At 51.7% G+C, this 17,747-nt stretch overlaps 2 protein-coding genes across 3 annotated transcripts in view; both read left to right on the top strand.

Annotated features, from left to right (window-relative positions):
• The window catches only part of LOC132462155 (uncharacterized), a 306,161-nt gene that overhangs the window by 167,907 nt on the left and 120,507 nt on the right, over positions 1-17,747 (top strand). The window lies entirely within an intron of this gene.
• The window catches only part of slc8a4a (solute carrier family 8 member 4a), a gene marked incomplete at its 3' end in the record, with an annotated part of 26,911 nt that continues 10,000 nt past the window's right edge, over positions 837-17,747 (top strand). The window contains exons 1-4 of the mRNA XM_060056548.1: positions 837-1,451; positions 2,226-3,726; positions 4,512-5,035; positions 17,577-17,683. Of these exons, the coding sequence (XP_059912531.1) occupies positions 2,353-3,726; positions 4,512-5,035; positions 17,577-17,683 (2,005 nt within the window). The remainder of the gene's footprint in view (positions 1,452-2,225; positions 3,727-4,511; positions 5,036-17,576; positions 17,684-17,747) is intronic.

Raw genomic sequence — 17,747 nt, 5'->3', positions numbered from 1 at the left:
AGAACACCTGGACAGCAACCCGGAACACCTGGACAGCATCGCCCCAGCTGGTGAGTGGATGGGTTTTTATCTAATCCACATAGAACAACCATTGGTCAATTTAGCTTCTGATTAACCAATTAACAGCTGAGGTTGTGAAGGCGACACACGGACACCAGCGCCGTTGGTGTCCGTGGTACCTTAGCGCTGTGCACTGGTAGCACTGGTACCTTAGCGCTGTGTGCGTTTGTGTGTGCGTTAGTGAGTGTGGGCGTGCGTGTGTGGGCGTGTGAGTGCGTGAACGTGATGGGAATGCCTTGAGCAGCTTAATAATGCGTTGATCGCAGCTTCAGAAACCTTTAGTCTTTCCAGGTGTGGTATTGCATATCTATATCTAGCTGTACAACATTATCCCTAAAGAAGGGCTGATATCCCAATACAATCGATCAGATGGCGCATAATCAAATTGGCCTCGCATTTAAAAAAGACACACGTTTAACTTGAATATAATTGCCAGATTCTACCCTGCCCACAGGACTGCATGGGCAAACAAAGACACACAACTATTCGGTAATGATGGGGGGAGGAGGGGGGCTGGGGGCTGGGGGGGGGTCTTCATTTGTCTGGGACCTTTCATGCGCAGTCAGTCGCCCTGGCACCAGGACGGCCGGGCTCCTCCTCCTCCTCCTCCTCCTCCTCCTCCTCCTCCCCGCTCTGCAGTGATCCTCTCCCGGGCTCCCCCCGCGCGGCGCTCCGGTGCTGCCCGTCGCCGGAGAAACACAATCCTCCCATTTACATAACGCTCCCAGCTCCTCCTCAACAGCCCCTCAGATTCATCTGGTTCCTACAGTCTCCCCCTCTCCCCCTTCCTCTCTCTCTCTCTCTCTCTCTCTCTCTCTCTCTCTCTCTCTCTCTCTCTCTCTCTCTCTCTCTCTCTCTCTCATAACACTCACACGCACGCACACGCAAACACATATTTGGTGTATGTTGCCATCTCTTCACGCCTACACTCATGTGAGCCCTGCTCGTCTCTGCGTTCTCCTGCAGAAGACAGAGACTGGCGGATCGGAGCAGCGACGGTAAACGTTCGGTAGAATGCGGATGAGGGACGAAGTTAATCATTTAATTGATTATTTACGCATCAACAATCGCACGTCGCCGAGTCCAACGGAGGACGTGAAAGTCGTTCCTTTGTGAAAGAAGAAGCAACAACTTATAGGTCCTAACAACTCGAAGGGCTGGCTTCGTGAGAAAGACAGATTCTCTCATTAAGTTTACCGAGGAGACCAATCTGTCCGACCTTTTATTCGCTAAGAAGCACCATGGACAGCTCCGCGTCACCTCCCTCCCCAAGACAGCAGCGCACCCAGCCAGCAGCCCTGCAGCAGCCCGGCCGCTGGTAGGAACACCACCCACCCAGCCTCCACCTGTGTGCTGCCAGGGACTGCTCAGCACCGAGCCTCCACCTGTGGGTGAGTACGGTCTGGACTCATGCTCACCGAGGGAGGTGCAGTCCCACTTAGTTCTTGCTGTGCTCCTCGATGGAAACGCTTTTCTGCTTTAAATCGGTGCGTTGTTTCTGAGATTGACGGCCGCTTGTTAAAAAAACCGCCGAAATCGCGATAGTGTTCTTCCAGACATGTACAAAAATAACAGTGCGTATGTGCATACATCCAGGACAACAGCAGCTGATTAAGTTAATCGACCAAACCTACAAGTTGAAGGCTGAATTTCAGCACTGCATTCTACATGGTGGTGCTGCTGACGGTGGCTGGCCGTGCGGCGGCCCCAGTTAGATCTGGAACAAGTCAACCACTACTGGCCTCTACTGAACCAACTACCAGCGCTGTGGGCTCTTCCTGGGAGGGTTTCGACTTAATCCATCCATCATCGTTCTTTTATATTCTATTCTCATAACGGAACATAATCAAATCATATTGAGGTGTCGACCAAAAGTCCTATACTTCAAACAAGAGTCACAAAGCTTACGATGATGTGTATGTGTGGGAGTGTGTGTGATTGTGTGTGTGTGTGAGTGTGAGTGTGAGTGTGAGTGTGAGTGTGAGTGTGAGTGTGTGTGTGTGTGTGTGTGTGTGTGTGTGTGTGTGTGTGTGTGCGTGTGTGTGTGCGTGTGTGCGTGTGTGTGCCTTTATGTGTGTGTGTGTGTGTGTGCGCTGCGGTGTGTGTTATTTTTATTCATCCATAGCTAAGCCTTGCTCATACCTTCTGATTGCATTCCTAAATAGATCTGTTTGCGCTGCACACAGCCTTACCCCGCGGCCGTATCATCCCTGTTCCAGAAGCTTCCAGAGGAACATCTGGTGTTGAGGAACCCCCCCGTAGAGGAACCCCCCCTCCGGACAGACCTCCATCATGTTCCTCCACAGACGCTCCCCGACATCACCCCAGCCTCGCTGCTCCTCCTCCTGCCTCCTCCTCCTGCTCCTCCTCGCAGGCCTCAGCCCCACCTGCTCCTCCTCCTCTTCCTCCTCCTCCTCCTCCTCCTCCAGCGACGCCCCGCCCACCCCCGGGCCCCCGGCCAACTGCTCCGAGGAGGAGAGCTGCTCCGAGGGGGTGGTCCTGCCCACCTGGAACCCCCTCAACCCCTCGGTGGGCGACAAGGTGGCGCGCGCCATCGTCTACTTCGCCGCCCTCATCTACATGTTCCTGGGGATGTCCATCATCGCCGACCGCTTCATGTCCTCCATCGAGGTCATCACGTCGCAGGAGCGCGAGGTCACCATCACCAAGCCCAACGGCGAGACCACCACCACCACCGTGCGCGTCTGGAACGAGACCGTGTCCAACCTCACGCTGATGGCGCTGGGCTCCTCGGCGCCGGAGATCCTGCTGTCCGTCATCGAGGTGGTGGGCCACCAGTTCCAGGGCGGCTCCTTGGGGCCCAGCACCATCGTGGGCAGCGCCGCCTTCAACATGTTCATCATCATCGCGCTGTGCGTGTACGTGGTGCCCGAAAACGAGGTGCGCAAGATCAAGCACCTGCGGGTGTTCTTCGTCACGGCCACCTGGAGCATCTTCGCCTACATCTGGCTGTACCTCATCCTGGCCGTCATCTCCCCCGGGGAGGTGGAGGTCTGGGAGGCTGTGCTCACCTTCCTCTTCTTCCCGCTGTGCGTGCTCCAGGCGTGGATCGCGGACCGACGCCTCTTCTTCTACAAGTACGTCAACAAGCGTTACCGCGCCGACAAGAAGCGCGGCATCATCATCGGGACGGAGGGCGACGGCGTGTTCACCAAGATGGACCTGGAGATGGACGGCGGCCGCGGGGCCAACTGCTACTCCGACCCCAAGGACGTCCTGGACGGGATGCTGGAGGGGGTGGAGGAGGGCGGAGGAGGCCTGGACCCGGGGCAGGACCAGGAGGAGGAGGCCCGGCGGGAGATGGCCCGCACGCTGAAGGAGCTGAAGCAGCGGCACCCAGAGAAGGACATGGAGCAGCTGATCGAGATGGCCAACTACCAGGTGCTGGTGCAGCAGCAGAAGAGCCGCGCCTTCTACCGCATCCAGGCCACGCGCATGATGATCGGGGCGGGCAACATCCTGAAGAAGCACGCGGCCGACCAGGCCCGCAAGGTGGTGAGCTGCCACGAGGGCAGCGGCCAGGAGGAGGACCCCCACACCGTCTACCTGCAGTTTGAGCCGTCCCACTACCAGTGCTTCGAGAACTGCGGCTCCCTGAAGCTCTCCGTGGGGCGCCACGGCGGTGACACTGGCTGCACCGTCAAGGTAGGAGCACCTTCTGGGGCGACCGCTGTCCTGGGGTCCCCGCTGGGAGGGGTCCACGTGTTGATGTGCCGTCGGTGGGGAGGAGGCTTTTATCCAATGAGAAGCGTTTATCCAGGGAACTGAGAGAATGCTATCAAAGGGCCGGTGGGGGTGAGGTATCTTCTGCAAGGCATCCACAATGTCTGCCGGTAGGCATTGGGGTACGAACCCAGAACCTCTGCCTTGGAAGACTAGGAGCACCCCATCCACCCATTACCTGAATAACCTATCACTGACATTTACATTTCGGGCGTTATATACAGTATATATATATCTATATATATATATATAGATATATATATAACGCTGTCGGAACAGAAGGGATGTTGATAGAAACAAGTGCCAAGCACTAACCATCACTAGGTTAACCCATTCCCCGTACACCCCAGAGATAGCCAGGGGAAGATGCTACACCATGTACTATTTTTAAGTGCCAGCAGGTACAACACACAATACAAGTGTGTGTGTGTTGGGGGGGGGGGGGGGGGGGGCTGTGTAGAGTCCAGGTGGGCTTTGAACAGGTGAGACAACTGAACAACTACTAACCCCCCCCCCAGGTGGACTACTAACTACTAACCCCCCCCCCCCCCCCCCCCCCCCCAGGTGGACTACTAACTACTAACCCCCCCCCAGGTGGACTACTAACTACTAACCCCCCCCCCCCCCCCCCCAGGTGGACTACTAACTACTAACCCCCCCCCCCCCCAGGTGGACTGCTAACTACTAACCCCCCCCCCCCCCCCCAGGTGGACTACCGCACCGAGGACGGCACGGCCAACGCGGGCTCCGACTACGAGTTTGCGGAGGGCACGCTGGTGTTCAAGCCCGGCGAGGCGGTGAAGGAGTTCACCGTGGGCGTCATCGACGACGACATCTTCGAGGAGGACGAGCACTTCTACGTGCACCTCAGCAACCCCCGCGTGGCGCACCGCGCCGAGGTGGCCACCCTGGAGCCCGGCGCCATCACCTCCGGCGGCGGCCCGACGGGCGGCGGCCTGGCGTCCTACGTCCAGCCCAAGGCGGCGCTGGGCTCCGCCCACTCCGCCACCGTCACCATCTACGATGACGACCACGCCGGCATCTTCACCTTCGAGAGCGGCGCCATGCGGGTGAGCGAGAGCGTGGGCAGCATGCAGATCAAGGTCCACCGCACGTCGGGCGCCAGGGGCAAGGTGGCCATCCCGTACCACACCATGGAGGGCACGGCCAAGGCCGGGGAGGACTACCAGGAGGTGGCCGGCAAGCTGGAGTTCCAGAACGACGAGACCATGTGAGTGGAGCACGCTTTGGTGTTCACCGACTCTCCTCTACCCCTGGTTCTATCTCTGGTGCTCCTCCTCTATCTCGGCTCCGCCTCTATCACTGCTCCTCCTCTATCTCGGCTCCTCCTCCTCTATCTCAGCTCCTCCTCCTCCATCTCTGCTCCTCCTCCTCTATCTCGGCTCCTCCTCCTCCTCTATCTCTGCTCCTCCTCTACACTAGAGCTGACTTGGTAAAGCTGTTCTCCTCGTACTGCTGCTACACTAGAGCTGACTTGGTAAAGCTGTTCTCCTCGTACTGCTACACTAGAGCTGACTTGGTAAAGCTGTTCTCCTCGTACTGCTACACTAGAGCTGACTTGGTAAAGCTGTTCTCCTCGTACTGCTGCTACACTAGAGCTGACTTGGTAAAGCTGTTCTCCTCGTACTGCTGCTACACTAGAGCTGACTTGGTAAAGCTGTTCTCCTCGTACTGCTGCTACACTAGAGCTGACTTGGTAAAGCTGTTCTCCTCGTACTGCTACACTAGAGCTGACTTGGTAAAGCTGTTCTCCTCGTACTGCTGCTACACTAGAGCTGACTTGGTAAAGCTGTTCTCCTCGTACTGCTACACTAGAGCTGACTTGGTAAAGCTGTTCTCCTCGTACTGCTGCTACACTAGAGCTGACTTGGTAAAGCTGTTCTCCTCGTACTGCTACACTAGAGCTGACTTGGTAAAGCTGTTCTCCTCGTACTGCTGCTACACTAGAGCTGACTTGGTAAAGCTGTTCTCCTCGTACTGCTACACTAGAGCTGACTTGGTAAAGCTGTTCTCCTCGTACTGCTACACTAGAGCTGACTTGGTAAAGCTGTTCTCCTCGTACTGCTACACTAGAGCTGACTTGGTAAAGCTGTTCTCCTCGTACTGCTGCTACACCAGAGTTGATTTGTTGTCTTTAACTTGAATTAATGAGGCGTTGAAATAATGGGCCAATGACGAATTACTTGGTGTTGAACATGAATGTGGAAAAGAGGTTGAAGCTGCTGCAAGTGAACCCGATGTTTTGCGGCATCCCAGCACATGTTCACAGTACAACATATCACCTCATCATTTGAGTCTTGGTAAATAGCTTAATTAGTTGCACGCTGAATTACTTAATCCCTGTTAATACTGAACCACACTGTTCTCGCATCATTAGTGAGAAGGGTCAGGACACCGTGAGGCAGATAAACAGCAGACTGCAGGTGCAGGTCCCTCTCAGAGAGGGCACAATGCAGGGAGACGTTCCATCGGTCTAATCTCGATGTTCCCATTGGTCATCAGCAAAACATGAACTACCAATCACTCAGGGCAAGTGTAATGTAGATATGATTGGATATGATTTCTGGTACTTTGTTTCTAAAATCCAAAGTTATCAAAGTTCTAAAGTGAGGTTTAATATATTAATAATTTTCCTGATTCAACGGCAGCTTGACGTTAACATCTCTGTGATGCTGTCCAGGAACTCTTTTAAGAGCGTTTGAATGGCGCGTGTTTATACGCATCTCACCTTATGATGGTGTGCGAGGAATCCCAGGCGGGCCCACGTAGCGTAGAGAGTGTGAGGAGCGCCGCTACGGCGAGGGCAGCGGCGCTGGCGTCCCACCAGCTCCTCCTCCAGGCCTCCTCACACCCGGCTGGAGGCGCCTCTCCGCCGCCATTACAGCAGCTCCAGCGCCACAGAGGGGGGGGGGGGGGGGGGGGGGGCGTGGGGGGGCGGCGTGGGGGGGCAGCTATTATGATGGAGAGTATCGGCCTGGCAGGGATAATCGCCGCCAGATAGAAGCCCTTGCAGGAGATAACGGCGGCTAACTGCCGCCGCATAATGCGCTACTTTTATTATTTTCATACAGAGGATTCAGGAACGACCGAGTGGAAAGATTAGCTGAATAATTAGCGCAGCACACGCTCATACTGCTCGCAAATTAGGATCCGTTGTCAACGTGTGCTGCACACCGAAAGACACAAGGAATGTTGAGCGTTGTGTGATAGAGTGTCCTCACCCACACACCCACACCCACACCCACACCCACAGACACACACAAACACACACACACACACACACACACACACACATAAGGAACACACACAAACACACCTGCCCACTCAGAACTTAGGAGTCGTTTTTGCCGATACGATAAGGCGCTCTGAAATGAAACATGGATGAGATGCGGACGTCACAAGACAGGAACCACAGACAGGAACAACAGACAGGAGCCACAGACAGGAACCACAGACAGGAGCCACAGACAGGAACCACAGACAGGAGCCACAGACAGGAACCACAGACAGGAACCACAGACAGGAGCCACAGACAGGAACCACAGACAGGAGCCACAGACAGGAACCACAGACAGGAACCACAGACAGGAACCACAGACAGGAACCACAGACAGGAACCACAGACAGGAACCACAGACAGGAGCCACAGACAGGAACCACAGACAGGAGCCACAGACAGGAACCACAGACAGGAACCACAGACAGGAACCACAGACAGGAACCACAGACAGGAGCCACAGACAGGAACCACAGACAGGAACCACAGACAGGAGCCACAGACAGGAACCACAGACAGGAACCACAGACAGGAACCACAGACAGGAGCCACAGACAGGACGACCACAAAGACAGAGAACTACGTTTATCATACACACACACAAGCACACAAATGCACACACACACATGTACACTCACACACCATTTTGCCAATCAACATGGATTCCTTTCAACACAATAAAGTGCAAAGCACGGCGCCACATAGTAACCGGGTATAAGGAACCATGAGGAACCATGAGGAGCCAAAGCACGTCTCCACGCTGTGCGTCTCCGGCGTTCTGCGTGTGTGAGTGCGTCTCCACCCTGGCTCTGTATGGCTCTACCATGTCTCCATCAAGTGCTGTGTGTGTGTGTGTGTGTGTGTGTGTGTGTGTGTGTGTGTGTGTGTGTGTGTGTGTGTGTGTGTGTGTGTGTCTCCATCAGTCTCCGTCAGCACCATGGCGGTACAGTATGTGCCAGCGATGAGTCAAGCGGTGAGAGGGCTTGTGTGGGCGTGTTATCTAGGTCGAGGGAGGGGGAGGATCGGCAGGTGAATACATTGTGTCAAAAGAAAAGGCAGAAAAAAGGACGGGAAAGTATTTCTGCTCCTCTGTGTTCATTGGGGAACGCCGATGTAAACGCGGAGCGCTGTCCGTTGGCTCGTTCACTTCATGGCTTCAGCAGCGGTTCAGAGGGGTCAGTGTCTCTAGTTGCCGTGTGTTCCCACTCGGTGAGAGGAACAGCCTGGGGTTCTCTTCGAACACACGCACTAACGAACAGGTGGACAGAAACCCGGGCGGCAGGGAGCGCTCGCCAGATAAGGAGTGTTTCATTTCACACTCTGATAAAAAAACAACAACAGTCTAATCTCCATGGGAGAGTCCCGGGCTCCTCATGATACCAGCTGGGAGCTTCTCCAAACCATCCTCGTCCAACCAGGGAACACCGAACACAACTTATCCACCCAGCATCCAGCCATCCTCCTCCCCCTCCTCCTCCCCCCCCTCCCCCTCCTCCACCTCCTCCTCCCCCCGCTCCTCCACCCCCCTCCTCCTCCTCCTCCTCCTCCTCCCCCTCCTCCTCCCCCCCTCCCCCTCCTCCACCTCCTCCTCCCCCCGCTCCTCCACCCCCCTCCTCCTCCTCCTCCTCCTCCTCCCCCTCCCCCTCCTCCTCCTCCTCCACCCCCCTCCTCCTCCTCCCCCTCCCCCTCCCCCTCCCCCTCCTCCTCCTCCTCCCCCTCCTCCTCACAGTGGCACCCCAAGGAGCTCCAGCTCCTTGTGTCCGTCTGTCTCCGGTCACAAAGCAGCGGAGAAGGAGAAGCAGGAGGACCATTCTCCTCTTTATGAGCAGTGAGGAGTAGTGAGGAGCAGTGAGGAGCAGTGAGGAGGAGTGAGGAGCAGTGAGGAGGAGTGAGGAGGAGTGAGGAGGAGTGAGGAGCAGTGAGGAGGAGTGAGGAGCAGTGAGGAGCAGTGAGGAGGAGTGAGGAGCAGTGAGGAGCAGTGAGGAGGAGTGAGGAGGAGGGAGGAGGAGTGAGGAGCAGTGAGGAGGAGTGAGGAGGAGTGAGGAGGAGTGAGGAGCAGTGAGGAGGAGTGAGGAGTAGTGAGGAGGAGTGAGGAGGAGTGAGGAGGAGTGAGCAGTGAGGAGGAGTGAGGAGCAGTGAGGAGCAGTGAGGAGGAGTGAGGAGCAGTGAGGAGGAGTGAGGAGGAGTGAGGAGGAGTGAGGAGGAGTGAGGAGGAGGGAGGAGGAGGGAGGAGGAGGCAGGTGGTGATTCACGCTGAGCGATCGCTCAGCCTAGACAAGACGTCACACGCCGCCGGCTCGCTGCCTCACAGACTAAGGGTGGTGGTGCTTACACCGTCAGCAGGTGGAGAAAGGAGGGGACAGCTCTGGGAGGAGGGACAGCTCGGGGAAGCCGTCCTGGGACAGTGTCCCTCAGAGGGGCTGGGACAGACCGTCCTGGGACAGTGTCCCTCAGAGGGGCTGGGACAGTGTCCCTCAGTGGGGGCTGGGACAGACCGGTCCCTCCCGGTTCCTGCAGGCAGACAGAAGGGGAGGTGTATCTTCTGATCGATCTGACGGTGTACCTCTGCCGTCTCGGCCTCGTCGGCCTCGCGTGGTGAATCACTCTCTGTAGTCGCCGTGGGGGCGGAGAGGCATCATCTGATAGGGTGGTGTTGAACACCGCCCGTCTGGGCCGGCCTGGGGGGATTCGACGGAGGAGATAGGGGAGGAGCAGGTGGGTGGTGTTGTGATGGAAGGCCGGACCTGCAGTGCATGAAGTTTGTTCTCAGTGCTGCGCGAAACATCCATTTACATGGCTCATGTAGGCGTTTGTCATCGCCGGATGTTTGAGTTCAGAACCGTTCCGATGTCCCATCTCCGATCACCGTTCTCCAAGGGTCGTTATCAACGAGTGCTGTTAAAATGTCTCTGGATGCCATTGGACAGACCTACAGCCAATCAGAGAAACACAACGTGTGACACATCAGCAGCCGCCATCTTTGTTGTTTATGAAAAGGCCTTCACCATTAAGAGTACTCTGTACAGTACTCTCTGTAAAGTACTCTGCTGTACAGTACTCTGCACAGTATTCTGCCATAGAGTACTCTGTACAGTACTCTCTGTAAAGTACTCTGCTGTACAGTACTCTGCACAGTACTCTGCCATAAAGTACTCTGTACAGTACTCTCTGTAAAGTACTCTGCTGTACAGTACTCTGCACAGTACTCTGCCATAAAGTACTCTGTACAGTACACTCTGTAAAGTACTCTGCTGTACAGTGCTCTGCACAGTACTCTGCCATAAAGTACTCTGTACAGTACTCCCTGTAAAGTACTCTGCTGTACAGTCCTCTGTACAGTACTCTGCCATAAAGTACTCTGCACAGTACTCTGCACAGTACTCTGATGTAGAGTCCTCTGTACAGTACTCTGCTTTACAGTACTCTCTGTACAGTACTCTGCTGTAAAGTACTCTGTACAGTACTCTGATGTACAGTACTCTGCTGTACAGTCCTCTGTACAGTACTCTGTACAGTACTCTGCTGTACAGTCCTCTGTAAAGTACTCTGTACAGTACTCTGCTGTACAGTACTCTGCTGTAAAGTCCTCTGTACAGTACTCTGATGTACAGTACTCTGCTGTACAGTCCTCTGTACAGTACTCTGTACAGTACTCTGCTGTACAGTCCTCTGTAAAGTCCTCTGTACAGTACTCTGCTGTACAGTACTCTGCTGTACAGTCCTCTGTACAGTCCTCTGTACAGTACTCTGCTGTACAGTACTCTGCTGTACAGTCCTCTGTACAGTCCTCTGTACAGTACTCTGCTGTACAGTACTCTGCTGTACAGTCCTCTGTACAGTACTCTGATGTACATTACTCTTGACTTGCAGTCATCGTGTTCAACCCACCCAACATCCGATCAACAGTTGTGATTGGCCAATCTCACAACCAATGTCCACTCAGGGAATCTGTCTGGACACGGGGGGGGGGGAAATGGGGGGATATGCAAATTGAATTGACATTATTTTTGTTTCATTTATTGAATGTATGAAGATTACCTTCCTTTTCCCAAAAATAATTCCATGTGTGTTTTCAGGCTGCATTTATGATTGTGTTATGTGGATACATGCGTGTGTGTGTGATCTGCATGCGTGTGTGTGCTTGGTGCATGCTTGCCTTTGTGTCATGCACTTACGTGTGGCGCATTAATGTGTGGTGCATATGTGTGTGTTGCATGCGTGATTGTGTGTGTATGTATTGTCCTTGTGTGTGTTTGTGTGGTGCATGCATGTTAGTGTGTGTGTGTGTGTGTGTGTGTGTGTGTGTGTGTGTGTGTGTGTGTGTGTGTGTGTGTGTGTGTGTGTGTGTGTGTGTGTGTGTGTGTGTGTGTGTGTTCTGCATGCGTGTGCGTCTCCAGGCTCTGCGTGTGTGTTGTGAGCAGGAAGGGAGGCTTGTGAACACAGAGCAGCTTCCTCCTCATTAGGATCTTCAGCATCGTTCTCAACGCCACAACACAGCCCAGGGCTCATGGCCAGTGTGAGGGCTGGTGTGTGTGTGTGTGTACGCGACTCTGTGAGGGTGCATATGTCCTTGTGTGTGTATATGTGTCTGTGATTATGTCTTTGTATGCGTGTGTATTTGTGTAAGTTTGTGTCTGCAATTATGTCTGTGTGTGTGTGTGTCTGTGATTATGTCTTTGTGTGTTTGTGTGTGTGTGTGTCTTTGATTATGTCTTTGTGTGTGTGTGCGTGTGTGCGTGTGCGTGTCTGTGTGTGTGCAGGATGTATTTGTTTATGCATGTATCTGTTTGTGTGGGTGTGGCTGCGTATATCTGTGAGTTTGCACGGTGTGTGTGTGTATGTGTGTGTGTGTGTGTGTGTGTGTGTGTGTGTGTGTGTGTGTGTGTGTTGTAAACGGTGTGTGTGTGTGTGTGTGTGTGTGTGTGTGTGTGTGTGTGTGTGTGTGTGTGTGTGTGTGTGTGTGTGTGTGTGTGTGTGTGTGTGTACGTGCCGCCTGTGCACCTTTCTGAACCTCTCCGGCTGACCGTGAGACTGTCAGCAGGAGGACCCCCCCCCGGCTCAGACTGAGGTCCCTGGACCCCAGTAGACCCCAGTAGACCCCCAGTAGACCCCAGTAGACCCCAGTAGACCCCATTAGACCCCCAGTAGACCCCAGTAGACCCCATTAGGCCCCCAGTAGACCCCAGTAGACCCCATTAGACCCCAGTAGACCCCATTAGACCCCCAGTAGACCCCATTAGACCCCATTAGACCCCAGTAGACCCCATTAGACCCCAGTAGACCCCAGTAGACCCCAGTAGACCCCAGTAGACCCCATTAGACCCCAGTAGACCCCATTAGACCCCCAGTAGACCCCATTAGACCCCAGTAGACCCCATTAGACCCCAGTAGACCCCATTAGACCCCAGTAGACCCCATTAGACCCCATTAGACCCCATTAGACCCCCAGTAGACCCCAGTAGACCCCATTAGACCCCAGTAGACCCCATTAGACCCCCAGTAGACCCCAGTAGACCCCATTAGGCCCCCAGTAGACCCCAGTAGACCCCATTAGACCCCAGTAGACCCCATTAGACCTGGAATCATTTCAGATGGATATTCCTCTTCTATATTTTGCAGCGCAATAAAAAGATTAGAGACACGACCAAAACCCCCCAGCGCTCCGAGTGCGGGGGGATTAGGGGGGATCTGCATAAACCCGCGGACAGCCGGGGGGACTCGGTGTCGGCTGGTGATTGTAGGAGCGGCTGAGAGCACATAAAGGGTCCTTATGTAAGGGGGGAGAGGTGAGAGGCGGGCAGAAGAAGACCTCTGATGAAGGGGAATCATCTCTGATCCGGCTCCTGGTGAACACTGATGAGGTTCAGCCTCCCGCTAACCTGAGGAACTGAAGCTAGCTCCACTCCCGTCTGCGGGACTGGAGCTAGCTCCACTCCCGTCTGCGGGACTGAAGCTAGCTCCCCTCCCGTCTGCGGGACTGGAGCTAGCTCCACTCCCGTCTGCGGGACTGAAGCTAGCTCCACTCCCGCCGACGGGAGGGGAGCTAGCTCCACTCCCGTCGGCGGGACTGGAGCTAGCTCCACTCCCGTCTGCAGGAGTGGAGCTATTTATAGACTGGGATCGTTTGCAGCCAATCAGAAGTCTCCAAATGGTTAATTAGGCCGGAGCCCTGGTCTGGCTCTTTATCCAGGTGTTGGAACGGAGCCCTGGTCTGGCTCTTTATCCAGGTGTTGGAACGGAGCCCTGGTCTGGCTCTTTATCCAGGTGTTGGAACGGAGCCCTGGTCTGGCTCTTTATCCAGGTGTTGGAACGGAGCCCTGGTCTGGCTCTTTATCCAGGTGTTGGAACGGAGCCCTGGTCTGGCTCTTTATCCAGGTGTTGGAACGGAGCCCTGGTCTGGCTCTTTATCCAGGTGTTGGAACGGAGCCCTGGTCTGGCCCTTTATCCAGGTGTTGGAACGGAGCCCTGGTCTGGCTCTTTATCCAGGTGTTGGAACGGAGCCCTGGTCTGGCTCTTTATCCAGGTGTTGGAACGGAGCCCTGGTCTGGCTCTTTATCCAGGTGTTCTGGCCCGGTGCCAGTCAGCAGGGATGGGATTCATTCGACCCTTAACCTTTCAGTTATGTTGTATTGATCTTTGACTCAGACCTTGCCTAAAGTCTGAGTCAGGCGGCCAGGTAAGACCTGTCACCGTGACACTGAGTTACAGGAAGCTGTGGGCCCATTTAGACCACGGCTACGTTTCAACAAAGAATTGTATGTATGAATCGTAGACATTAAAAAGAGTTGCTGAAGCTTGGTTGCCGGGTGCATGCTGGGACAGGTGCATGCTGGGACAGGTGCATGCTGGGACAGGTGCATGCTGGGACAGGTGCATGCTGGGACAGGTGCCTGCTGGGACAGGTGCATGCTGGGACAGGTGCATGCTGGGACGTTCCATAGGCCGTCGGTGAACAGATGTCCGTCTCTCATCTCAAACTCTTTCTCTCCGTATCTTCGCTCCTCACTGAGTTGGGAACAGAACACGTATCCTGGGTAAAAGGCATGAATAATAAATAATACATAAATGAAGAATAAATATTAAATAAATGAATAATAAATAATAAATAAACAAGTAGAAACATTAGGGGGCTGATGAAAAAAAACTGGAAAGTATTGCGGCATGTTTGTGGAATACTAGATAAGATACGGTCGGCTGCCTACCAACAGGCTTCTAATGTTTCCCCCAAAACCTCTGAAAGGTCGTTCACCAATAACCACTTAAGGTTGACCTTTATCGTAACACTCATAAGACTTCATTCCATCTGAATTATTTACGATTTTATAATATTAAAGTTTTTAAATTACACTGTTCAGTCAGCTTCTGTGACGGGATTGGTTGAGCCGTTGGCCAATGGAGCGAGAGAGAGGTTGTGTCCTTGATTGTCGGAGGAATGGGAATACTACTACATGATAAGGAGACTATTGCTTATTTGACTTCACATATCAATCAACAAATTAAAATCATATGCAATGATTCAATATTAAACTCAATCTTTTGCTTTGAGGATTCTTCCCTCACTTCTGCTCCGTAACATGAAGACTGAGGCCAGGGAGGTTCATCTTTTTAAATTGATACTCACTTTTTACTGCTAATTAAATTACTTTTCTATTGTATTTCACTTTGCTTTTAGATTGTATACTACAATTATAATCGTGACATCGCCTTTTCTTACTGCCATCTTTGTTGTTGTTAATGCGTGTTGGATGTATGTATTATGTTTGAGCTCTTGAATTGTCCGGCACCTTAGCATGAATAAACTAAACATTAAATTTATTCAAGTAGAGAGAGAAATAAGATTAATTATATTATAAAAGTATATTTTAAAGAAATATGAGAAATGATTTGAGTTAGGTAGATGTATGAGTATATATTCAAATAGAGAGTAGATATTTATACTATATATAACAATTTTAATTTTTATATTTTGTCTTGTCTTCCTTTTATTATGGAAAACACTTCATTGTATTTGTGTAAAGCACTTTGGGTTGCCATTGGCATGAAATGTGCTATATAAATAAAAGTGCCTTGCCTTGCCTAGATATTAGAAGATATTCAAGTATAGTGTAGAAATATGAGAAGATATTCAAGTAGGGAGTAGATCTATGAGTAGAGAATGAGTCCAGTAGGTATAGCAGTAGGTATTCCAGTAGAGTGTAGATCTATGAGTAGAGAATGAGTCCAGTAGGTATAGCAGTAGGTATTCCAGTAGAGTGTAGATCTATGAGTAGAGAATGAGTCCAGTAGGTATAGCAGTAGGTATTCCAGTAGAGTGTAGATCTATGAGTAGAGATTTGAGTAGACAGAAATAGAATCACCGCCCACGTTGTTAAGAGGGAGATAGAGATGACACGCTTCGACCGGGGAAGTGATATAACAAACTGTTTCAGTACATTTCCGTTCGCTGAGAGTCGTCGAAAAACACCTTCTAAATACGCACTTGTCTGAAACATAATAATCGTCATAAAAACAATCCTAATCAAGCATGATTATTCTGCCCTGGGTGATGGTGGGTGGGTTGTATCAGGAGGTTCATTAGGAGAACACATTTTGTGTTGCTGTGTTTAACACAATGTGAATGTTAGTGTTCTGCCATTGAGTGTGTCTTTGGGACGTAATAAATCATTTGTTTTGACTTCATGCTCTGATTGGAAGCAGTCCAGTTCTCAGGTGGACCAGCACACCATCTGCTGGGGGCTTTGTTTGAACCAAACATAATTCAATACAGTAAACAATAAAACAGGCTGTCTCTCGTCCCCGGAATAACGGTGTTAAAGTAAGAACACACTTGTTACAGCCTAGAGAAAGCTTTCTATAGGACGCATTGCAAGATGTCAGACCCATTCCCAGCTGCCATCTTGCTGCTTTTCCTTAAGTCAGAAGAATAACAAATGGGGGCTTGGGTTTTCTAGAATGTTTGAAACCCTCCGGTGGAATCATGACACATTCAATTTTACGATGCTGTGTATCTATGTATGCTATACATCACTTTTTTTACTCTTTTTTAACGATACATTCTATAGCCTATACATTTGGCGTACACCTGTCCAGTCCTCGCTATGTTAATTAACAATTAATTGCAGCAGGCGGAGGGAGCGTTCCCCACTATTCACGGAGCCTGCGGCGTATGATTGTACTAGTATATACTACACGAGAACACTCCAAAAATAAACTAGATAACACTTTTTGCCAGGATTTATTTGTTTTTATTAGCGTGACGAGACGGCTGTCACGCCATTAGAAAACAATATCCCGAGTTTGAGATCTCGATCATGGGATATTGCCCAATATCCAGAGATAGCGAACCAATCAAATGGCGCCATCTTAGGAGGTTCACGTGTAGCACACACTAACGCCTTACACATCCTCTCATCCACCTGTTAGTAACATGTATCACCTATAGCATTAACAGTAGGCGCTGTATTGACCCGTCACCCACCTGTTAGTAACATGTATAACCTATAGCATTAACAGTAGGCGCTGTATTGACCCGTCACCCACCTGTTAGTAACATGTATAACCTATAGCATTAACAGTAGGCGCTGTATTGACCCGTCACCCACCTGTTAGTAACATGTATAACCTATAGCATTAACAGTAGGCGCTGTATTGACCCGTCACCCACCTGTTAGTAACATGTATAACCTATAGCATTAACAGTAGGCGCTGTATTGACCCGTCAACCACCTGTTAGTAACATGTATAACCTATAGCATTAACAGTAGGCGCTGTATTGACCCGTCACCCACCTGTTAGTAACATGTATAACCTATAGCATTAACAGTAGGCGCTGTATTGACCCGTCACCCACCTGTTAGTAACATGTATAACCTATAGCATTAACAGTAGGCGCTGTATTGACCCGTCACCCACCTGTTAGTAACATGTATAACCTATAGCATTAACAGTAGGCGCTGTATTGACCCGTCACCCACCTGTTAGTAACATGTATAACCTATAGCATTAACAGTAGGCACTGTATTGACCCGTCACCCACCTGTTAGTAACATGTATAACCTATAGCATTAACAGTGGGCGCTGTATTGACCTGTCACCCACCTGTTAGTAACATGTATAACCTATAGCATTAACAGTAGGCGCTGTATTGACCCGTCACCCACCTGTTAGTAACAAGTATAACCTATAGCATTAACAGTAGGCGCTGTATTGACCCGTCACCCACCTGTTAGTAACATGTATAACCTATAGCATTAACAGTAGGCGCTGTATTGACCCGTCACCCACCTGTTAGTAACATTTATAACCTATAGCAAGCCTGCGCTGTATTGACCCGTCACCCACCTGTTAGTAACATGTATAACCTATAGCATTAACAGTAGGCGCTGTATTGACCCGTCACCCACCTGTTAGTAACATGTATAACCTATAGCATTAACAGTAGGCGCTGTATTGACCCGTCACCCACCTGTGTCAGGAGACTGCTGGACGTGAAGATCATCGATGATGAGGAGTACGAGAAGAACAAGACCTTCATCATCGTGCTGGAGGAGCCCATCCTGCTGGAGGTCGGCCAGAAGCACGGTGAGCTAACAAGCTACCAGCGGCTAACGCTACTCCTCTCCACAGCTAACGCTACTCCTGTCCA

The sequence above is a fragment of the Gadus macrocephalus genome, chromosome 7 (assembly GCF_031168955.1).
Source record: "Gadus macrocephalus chromosome 7, ASM3116895v1".
Lineage (NCBI taxonomy): Eukaryota > Metazoa > Chordata > Actinopteri > Gadiformes > Gadidae > Gadus > Gadus macrocephalus.
Note: the sequence above shows the minus strand (reverse complement) of the source record. Positions and strands in the feature narration are given on the sequence as shown.